The 9,127-nt window shown below is 56.0% G+C and overlaps 1 protein-coding gene across 2 annotated transcripts; it reads left to right on the top strand.

The window, feature by feature from the left end:
* The first annotated feature begins 4,019 nt into the window (after window positions 1-4,019).
* Window positions 4,020-7,039, top strand: CHP2 (calcineurin like EF-hand protein 2). 2 transcript variants are annotated; one of them, XM_002711826.6, is made up of 7 exons: window positions 4,020-4,394; window positions 4,907-4,979; window positions 5,092-5,172; window positions 5,300-5,430; window positions 5,580-5,641; window positions 6,374-6,496; window positions 6,695-7,039. In XM_002711826.6, the coding sequence occupies exons 1-7, from the start codon at window positions 4,328-4,330 to the stop codon at window positions 6,746-6,748; spliced, it is 591 nt and encodes a 196-aa protein (XP_002711872.1). In that variant the 5' UTR covers window positions 4,020-4,327; the 3' UTR covers window positions 6,749-7,039. The 2 variants fall into 2 exon arrangements, with proteins under 2 accessions (XP_002711872.1, XP_089177570.1); XM_089321444.1 differs by having other exon boundaries at window positions 4,062-4,394; window positions 5,323-5,430.
* The last annotated feature ends 2,088 nt before the right edge of the window (window positions 7,040-9,127 follow it).

The following is a 9,127-nucleotide window of genomic DNA, read 5'->3' as shown; positions in this document are numbered from 1 at the left end:
CCGGGCCACAGCAGAGGGCTGGCCTGGAAGAGGGGCAACCAGGACAGAATCTGGCGCCCCGACCGGGACTAGAACCCGGTGTGCCGGCGCCGCAAGGTGGAGGATTAGCCTGTTGAGCCGCGGCCTCGGCCCTTAATTCCTTTTTTATGACCACATAATAACCCGTCATTCAGCTACACCACACTTTGTTTCTCTCTTCAGCAGCTGAAGGGTATCTGCACTGTTTCTACCATTGTGAACGGTGCTACTGTGAACAATCAGGCACATTTAGGTTTTTTTGAACACCTGTTTTTGAGTATACACCTACGAGTGAATTAATCCTTGCATCACATGAGAATTTTGTGTCTTACTGAGAAATCTTCACACTGTTTTGCCCAGTGGCTGCACCATTGCACATTTCTCAATTTCTCCATATCCTTACCAGGACTTGTTATTTTCTGTTGTTTTTGGTTGTTTGACTTCTACTCATCCTAGTGGGTATGATGTGGTATCTCATTATAGTTTGGTTTGCACTTTTTAAAGATTTATTTATTTGAAAGAGTGACAGAGAGGAAAACACACACACACACACACACAGAGCGAGCGAGAGAGAAAGCGAGTGAGCTCTTCCATCTTTCCATCAGCTGGTTCACTTCCCAAGTGGCCACAACAACCAGGGCTGAACCAGGCTGAAGCCCGGGACTTCATCTGGGTCTCCCATATGGATGGCAGGGACCCAAGGACTTCTACTGCTTTCTCAGGCCACAGCAGAGAGCTGGATTGGAAGTGGAGCAGCTGGGACTCAAACCAGCGCCCATATGGGATGCCAGCACTGCAGGTAGCGGCTTTACCTGCTATGCCACAGCGCTGGCTCTGGGCCATTTATCTTTTTCTTATAGAGTAGTAAGAGCTATATATTTTCCCAATTATTTTGCATGTTCATTTTCCTGGTAGAACCTTCATCGAGGATCTCTAGAAACTTTTATGTAACTTAAAAGCAAAAAGCACACCTTTAATCTGAATCTTGTCTGACGGATTCTGCAGATAAGTTTCCCTAGGCAAGTCCCCCTGCAACACCCGAAAGAGACGTGGCCATTGTGCTGTGAAGTGGATGTTAACTCCACTCGCAAATGTGACACAGGGATGGCTTCCAGCCATGTTTTCTGAAAGCCTGTGTCCAGTGTGTCCATGGGAGCGCTAAGGACTCGCTGCCCGACTTACTCACTCAGGGATCAAGGCTGCAGGAGGGCTTCCCAAGACCAGCCTCGCAAGCTGGCCCAAGGTGATGACCACAGCTGCCCAGGGACTCTGACCCCCTCCTGAGCTCAGACCCGCACCCGCACCCGCAGCCTGACTCACGGCGGGGACTGGGTGTCAGGAAGGAGGCTGGGTGTCTGCGAGGGAGGCAAGCATCCCTTCCACCAGTTTGTTTAATGCTTGCGGCATCTGAAAGTCTTGGATCAATATTTTCAAGGCTCATTTGCGGCAATGCTTTGCCTGGGGCTGGAAGAGCGACTGTTTCCCGAGCTTTTCTCTCTCCAGGGTGGATGTGAACTTGAGCCCTTGCAATCAACCGCTTGCATTTTGTCTTCCTCCTGGCAAATCTGAGTGTGTGTGTGTGTGTGTGTGTGTGTGTGTGTGACTGTGATGGGGGGGAGGGTAAAGATAATCTCTAAACTGGACACCTGCAGCGCTTCTTCCTTTACCACTGCGTTTCTCAACCATTTTTTTTTTATTCTTCCCCCATCTTTTGATACAACAAATACACTATTTTTTTTTTATAGGCAGAGTGGACAGTGAGAGAGAGAGAGAGAGAGAGAGAGAGAAAGGTCTTCCTTTTGCCGTTGGTTCACCCTCCAATGGCCGCTGCAGCTGGCGTGCTGCGGCCGGTGTACCGCGCCTATCCGAAGGCAGAAGCCAGGAGCCAGGTGCTTCTCCTGGTCTCCCATGGGGTGCAGGGCCCAAGTACTTGGGCCATCCTCCACTGCACTCCCTGGCCACAGCAGAGAGCTGGCCTGGAAGAGGGGCAACCGGGACAGAATCCGGCGCCCCTACTGGGACTAGAACCTGGTGTGCCGGCGCCGCTAGGCGGAGGATTAGCCTAGTGAGCCGCGGCGCCGGCCAACAACAAATACACTATTTATGTGCTATTACACATCTGTACTTTATACAGAAAAAGAGCCCCTGCTTAGGGGGTAATATGGACCCCACTGAGAATGCTTCTGCTATGGCTTGAATGACTATCAAAACTCAAGTTGAAATGTAGTCCTCCTTGTGAGATAATAAATAAACCTAGCCTGAGGTTGCCTGACTATCGTATTTGCAGCTGAGACCTTTGGCAGCTCATCACGATGAAATGAGGGTGGGGATGTAATCCAATGGGACTTTGGCTTCGGGATGCAGACGAGGCCAGGAGCTCGGAGCACTGCTTACCCACGGCTTGGGACACCTGCATCCCATATGGCCACGCCTCAGCTGGGGTCCCGACTTTTTATAGCTTCCTGCAAATGCACACCCTGAGAGCCAGCAGCCGGCAGCCAACGGCTCAAGTGGTTGGATCCCATGTAGCAGACGAGGATTGAATTCCTGGCTCCAGCCCAGCTCCAGGTCTCCTTGTTGTGAGCAGCTGGGGAGTGAAGCAGCAGATAGGCGATCTCTCTGTGTGTTTCAAATGAAAATGAATAAATAAATCAGTAAATAAAATTGGACAAAGAGAAAACTACTGAAAAAATAAGACGACGACAATGATGAGGAAGACGAGGAGGAGCAGGCCGGCGCTGCATCCTCCGCCTTGTGGCGCCGGCACACCGGGTTCTAGTCCTGGTCGGGGCGCCGGATTCTGTCCCGGTTGTCCCTCTTCCAGGCCAGCTCTCTGCTGTGGCCAGGGAGTGCAGTGGAGGATGGCCCAGGTGCTTGGGCCCTGCACCCCATGGGAGACCAGGAGAAGCACCTGGCTCCTGCCTTCGGATCAGCACGGTGCGCCGGCCGCAGCGCGCCAGCTGTGGCGGCCATTGGAGGGTGAACCAACGGCAAAGGAAGACCTTTCTCTCTGTCTCTCTCTCTCTCACTGTCCACTCTGCCTGTAAAAAAAAAAAAAAAAGTAAGGAGGAGGAGGAGAGACCTGCGGTAGGACATTCTGTCTCACCATGTGATGCCTGTGCCACCTCAGGGCTGTGCAGCAACAGGGACCCCGCCAGGGCCAGCTGCCCAATCTCAAACTTCCCACCCCGTCAGCACTGGGAGTCAGTCACCCTCTGCTCTTTGCGTCACTCTGTCCGTGGTATTCAACTGTGGCAGCTGAAAAGGGACCAAGACAGCTTGCCTCATAGTAGTTCCCCAGCAGCCCACCTACAGGCGAGCAGGTCACCTGGCAGGGGCTGTGAGGGACGTGCCAGCCAAGGCTGGCTGGCGTTCAGCGAAGGGCCCAGGCACCAGCCCTCGTGGTCCCAGCCCTGGTCATTGGAAGCAGCCAGGTCTCAGTGAGGTTCAAGCTGCCAGAGGCCTGGTGGGAAATCTAATTCATTCCAAGCATGGAGCTCTACCAGGGGCTTGGAGGGTGCAAAGCAGGAGTGAATTGGGCTGGGTGGGGACTGTGGCAAACAGCGGACAGCCCCAGGTGTGGGCCTACTGGTGTCACTACTTCTGAGTTCTCCCAGAGAAGCCCAGAATCTGGATTTTTGGTTATATCTCCTGAATTTTAAGCATCGGCCCGATTAAAGAACAATAATGCTACAGAGACCAAACCAAAAATACACAAGCAAGATACAGCCCTATACACGATTGGAGAAACTTTTTTTGGCACCAAAATAAACTTACTTTTTAATTCCACTTTTCCATGAACTTTTCCAAGTACCCGCCTCCCCTCTCCTGTCTCCCTCTCTTCTGCCTGCCCCACCCTCGCCCCCAGACTGGGGCCCTCCGCGATTGGGGCCAAAGCTGCCTTCGTCCCCTTTCCCCTAGAAAAAGACCCCGTCTGCAGGCAAAGCAGGCCGGAGGCCTGCCGAAGCCGGGGATCGGGTGTCGGGGGCGGGTCCTGAGCACACAGCCCCGAGCTAGGCGCGGACAGGGCGGGGCCCCTCCTCGTCCCCGCTCGGACCTCTGGCCCTCCCGGCTGAAACAACCCGTTGTTCTCGCCCCCCCCCCCCCAACCCCCGCCGCCCTGGCCATTGTTCTCTCTTCGCCCGGGTCGCCGGTGGGAGGCGAGGAACGCTGGGGTTCTGCAGCCTGGCTGCGCGCCAGGCCCGCGGCCTTCGGCCCTGGGGCAGCGGGGCGGCCGCGCCTCGTCGGCTGTAGGGGAGAACTCCCGGGTGCCGCCTGGCCGCCCCGCGCTCCCGCCTCCAGCTCCGCCATGGGCTCGAGCGGCTCCCACGCCACGGTCATTCCCGACGGGGACAGCATCCGGCGAGAGACGGGCTGTGAGTGCCCCCTGCCCGGCTGGCCGCGGAGTGGGCGCCGGGGCAGGGGTTAGAGAGGGCGACCGCGGTTGCGGGGGTCCTGCCAGGAAGGGGCTGGGGACTCCCGGAGCTGGGAGACCAGGACCGAGCGTGTGGGATCACGCAGGGCCAGGGGCGCTTTAACCGAGGGATCCCGGTGTCCAGGTTCGAGGAGGGGTCCGGGGTCACGGGTCTGGGGGTCAGATTCGCCCAGGCCCCCACGTGTCCCATCGAGGCTGGAGGCGGAGCTGGCCGCGGATGGAGGGTGCTGACCTGGGCCCCGGCTCACAGGGACGCCGCGAGCTTCCGGGTCTCCCACCTTGCGCTCCCTAGGGTCGCCAGCTCTGCCCTCCTCTGCAGGGAGGAGGGCGCGGTCCCCAAACCCCTTGCGTCCCCCGCTGGCCCTCCCCCAGCGCCGCGCGGGGCCAGTGTCCGGCGCGCGTCCCGCGGCGCTGGGGTGCAGCCGCGCCCTGGCACCTGCCTCTTTCCCGCAGTCTCGCAGGCCAGTTTGCTCCGTCTGTACCACCGATTCCGCGCCCTGGACAGGAACAAGAAAGGCTACCTGAGGTGAGGGGCGCCCACTTGACGACCTCTGGCCTCTGCCTCTCCCATCCCGCCCTTCGCTCCGCCCCTCCCTTGGCTCTGCTTGCCCTACCCGCTTTGGATTTGAACTTTGCAGCCGCATGGACCTCCAGCAGATCGGGGCGCTGGCCGTGAACCCCCTGGGAGACCGTATAATTGACAGTTTCTTCCCGGATGGGTGAGGCCGCTGGCGGAGGGGAGGAAGGTGGAGGTGGAAGAACCTGCGTGTGGCTGGCTGGGAGGGAATCTTAGAGCTTGGGACAGAGGGGTCCCGGGGTGACCCCCACCCCACTCCCGTCCTTCAGGAGTCAGCGAGTGGACTTTTCAGGCTTCGTCAGGGTCCTGGCGCATTTTCGGCCCGTAGATGAAGAAGAAGCAGGAATCCGAGACCCCAAGCAACCCGAACCCCTTAACAGCAGAATGAACAAACTTCGCTGTGAGTTTCTGGGTGCTACCTCCAGCAGGGAGAGGCCCCCAGAACCTCCCACTCCCATGGGGAGCCTACCCTTGGCCTCCACACTCCTCCTCCCGGAGACCTGCTGCCGGCAGGCTCGTCATTCCTCGCTCTGTCCATTCTCTCCCCAGTCGCATTTCAGCTGTATGACCTGGACAGAGATGGGAAGATCTCCAGGCACGAGATGCTACAGGTGGCAATGCAAGGGTGGATGATATGATGTGTGCAGGGTGGGATGGTTGCATGCAATGGTGCGGAGGTGACAGGTGGATGGGGAGGTGGGCGACTGGGGCGTTGGTGGGAAAAGGGAAGGGGCGGGGTGGGGTGTGGGCTCGCTGAAGAAGGGATAGAGAGAGCTTGAGTGTAAGGTTGTGAAGAGATCTGTGGTTTTCAGCTGGGGTGGTTTTGCCCCTGAGTGATCACGGACAGTGTCTGGAGGTACTTTTGGTTGTCCCAGCCGGGGAGAGCGTGTGCTATGGCGTCTAGTGCGTAGAGCTCAGGGATCCAGCTAGCCATGGGATGGTCCACAAGATAGCCTTACACTACCAGGATTTATTTGGCTCCAACTGCCCGTAGTGTCGTGATCCACAAGCTAGAATGGCTGTTGTGATGAGGTTGGGTACTGACTGGGAAGAGTTGGGGGTGAGGCAGGTGGTGTGGGGGGTGCATGGAGGTTGGGTTGCTTGGGAAGTGAGTTTGGGCGTGTTGTTGAGGCAAGTGTGGAATAGGAGGGGTGGATGAGGGATGGGAGGGTGAATCTGAAGGGCGTTATCAGGGGACATGGTGGGGCGGAAGTGGTTGGGAGAGGGTGAAGCGTGACTGAAGGCTGGATTGTGAGACTGGTAATCCCCTTTGGGGACCAGATTCTGGGGGAAGCGGGGGGCAGCCCCTGGGCTTCTCTTTCCGCTGACCTCTGACCTCCCAGGTGCTGCGGCTGATGGTCGGGGTCCAGGTGACAGAGGAACAGCTGGAGAGCATCGCCGATCGCACAGTGCAGGAGGCTGACGAAGACGGGGACGGGGCCGTGTCCTTCCTGGAGTTCACCAAGGTCAGAATGCCCCTGCGGACACTGAGAGTGGAGACAGGGTGGGAGGGCTCGGGGAATCAAGTGCAATGCAGAGCAGAAAGAGGGGCTCTCAGGGAGTGGGGGGAGGGGCTTTGGGGCAGGGGTAGAGCCTGGGGGAGGAAATCGGAAGTGTAGAGGATTGGGTTTAAGCCTCCTAACTGCCCCTCCTCCTCCCTCCAGTCCCTAGAGAAGATGAACATTGAGCAAAAAATGAGCATCCGGATCCTCAAGTGAGCCCCTTGGAGCCCTTTGTCGGCTCCTGCAGCCCAGCGCCTGCTTGGGATTCAGCCTCAACCCCATGGAGGCAGGACCCCAATAAACGACATTCTCACGGCTGAACCGGGCTCCGTGGAGGGACAAGGGGAGAAAGCCGGAAGGGCGTGTGCTAACGTTGAGCCCAATCGGCCTCAGATGTGTGACTCAACCAGCAGTCTTTTAGCTGCAAGTGACGGAAAACCCGGCTCAAAGCGACTTGAGTAATGACGTCATGTAATTAAAAAGTCTGGAAATACCAGTCTTCAGGCACCACTGGGTCCATTACAAGCGGTGTTCTCAGGATTGGGCATTCTCTCTCCCTTGTCTCAACCCAGCTTGCTTCTGTGCTGGCTTCCTTCCTCGTGCTGGTGGACAGTGGCCACCTGCGGCTCCAGGCTTCCCTCCTGTTAGTCCAGTATCCCAGCAGCAGAGATTTTTCTTATTCCAATCATTTCAAGCAAAGGGTCACTGGCCCACCTGGAGTCTTGTACCTGGGAGTAGAATGCGCCAACTGTTCAGCCATGGAGCCAGGAAATAAGGTCTAAGGACTCAGGATGAAGTGAAAAGGGGTTGTTTTAAAGGAAAATGAGGTCCTATTGTCAGAAAAAGGGAGATTTTTGAGTGTGCATGTGTTAGTTTTGCTCAAGCGAAACAAGAAATATCCTTTACTATTTGTTGCCCAGAGGAAGGGACCCTTGAATTCTGTTTTTTCCCACTAATCCCCGAGGTACATACGGATGTGATAAGGATTGGTGGTGGGGAGGGAGGTGATATAAAAATCATGATACCTACATTTTTTTAAAGATTTATTTATGTATTTGAAAGTCAGAGTTACACAAAGAGAGGAGAGGCAGAGAGAGAGAGAAAGGTCTTCCATCCGCTGGTTCACTCCCCAGTTGGCCACAACAGCTGGAGCTGTGCTGATCCAAAGCCAGGAGCCAGGAGCTTCTTCCAGGTCTCCCATGTGGGTGCAGGGGCCCAAGGACTTGGACCATCCTCCACTGCTTTCCCAGGCCATAGCAGAGAGCTGGATTGGAAGAGGAGCAGCCGAGTCTCGAATTGGCTCTCATGTGGAATGCTGGTGCTTCAGGGCGTTAACCCGCTGCACCACAGCGCCGGCCCCGATACCTACATTTTTAGAGTGTGAAATTATACAAAGAGTTGGAGAGCCGTTCTCTTACACTCGTGGTAAGGTGTTCAGATATTGGTGTATCTCGGGGTGCAGTAGAACATTCGCACAAAGCCGTGAGGTTCCGTGTCTAGCAGAACATTCGGGCTGTCCTTGTAGGTGACCATCAGTGCCTGCCCATTTCCCACTGCAGGATGTGCTGAAGTTGTCTTATCTCTGCACGTGAACCCCAACTGCATGCCTGTCTTCTCAGCTCTGCCTTACACTGTACACATTGGCACCTGCACCAGGCCACGGCCTTTCCGGGTAGGAGAGCCACACAGCCGGCTCAGCATTTGCTATTCCTGCACACACCAGCGGTTTCCTCTGGCACGCACCTGTGATAGTCTGACCACCATCTCCGCCTGTCACCGACATGTCACCTGTCACTGCCTGTCACTCTCATGGTGCTCTGTCTGTAGTCTGTGCCAGGCACCAACACATACTCAGCCTAAGCAAGGGGCAGCTTGCAAGTGCCAGGGAGCCGATGACCCTCAGGGTAGCTCTCAACTAACGACAGGTGGAAATTGGTGGGTAAATACCCAGCTATCTCACCCCTTAAGTGGGACAATTTTTTAAAAAATGTTTATCTTTATTTGAAAGGCAGAGAGAGTGTGTGAGAGAGTTACCTTCTGTTGCTGATTCACTCCCCAGATGCTCAGTAAGAGCCAGTGTTGACCCAGGCCTAAACCAGGAGCCAAAACCCAATCCAGGTTTTCCACGTGTGTGGGAGGGATCCAGCCCCGAGAACCATCACCTGCTGCCTTCCGGGGTGTACATTAGCAGGAAGCTGGGATCAGAAGTGGAGTCAGGACCCAAACCCAGGCACTCGGATATGAGATGTGAATATAGGCCAAACACTTGCTCTTTTTGCTCTTTTTTTTTTTTTGATAATTTTTTTTTATTTGACAGATAGAGTTAGACAGTGAGAGAGACAGAGACAGAGAGAAAGGTCTTCCTTCCATTGGTTCACCCCTCAAATGGCCGCTACAGCCGGCACTGTGCTGATCCAAAGCCAGGAGCCAGGTGCTTCCTCCTGGTCTCCCGTGCGGGTGCAGGGCCCAAGCACTTGGGCCTTCCTCCACTGCACTCCTGGGCCACAGTAGAGAGTTGGACTGGAAGAGGAGCAACCAGGACTAGAACCCTGCACCCATGTGGGATGCCGGCGCCACAGGTGGTGGATTAACCAA

The sequence above is a fragment of the Oryctolagus cuniculus genome, chromosome 19 (assembly GCF_051225735.1).
Source record: "Oryctolagus cuniculus isolate XC-2025 breed Fujian yellow rabbit chromosome 19, ASM5122573v1, whole genome shotgun sequence".
Lineage (NCBI taxonomy): Eukaryota > Metazoa > Chordata > Mammalia > Lagomorpha > Leporidae > Oryctolagus > Oryctolagus cuniculus.
The sequence above is the reverse complement of the archived record's forward strand: the minus strand, read 5'-3'. Positions and strand labels throughout refer to the sequence as shown.

Excerpts from the sequence above, each read along its gene's own strand:
- CHP2 (XM_002711826.6), top strand. The coding sequence starts at position 4,328 with ATGGGCTCGAGCGGCTCCCACGCCACGGTCATTCCCGACGGGGACAGC. Across the intron at positions 5,431-5,579 it reads CAGAATGAACAAACTTCGCT|TCGCATTTCAGCTGTATGAC; the intron begins GTGAGTTTCTGG and ends TTCTCTCCCCAG. Across the intron at positions 5,642-6,373 it reads CCAGGCACGAGATGCTACAG|GTGCTGCGGCTGATGGTCGG; the intron begins GTGGCAATGCAA and ends CTGACCTCCCAG.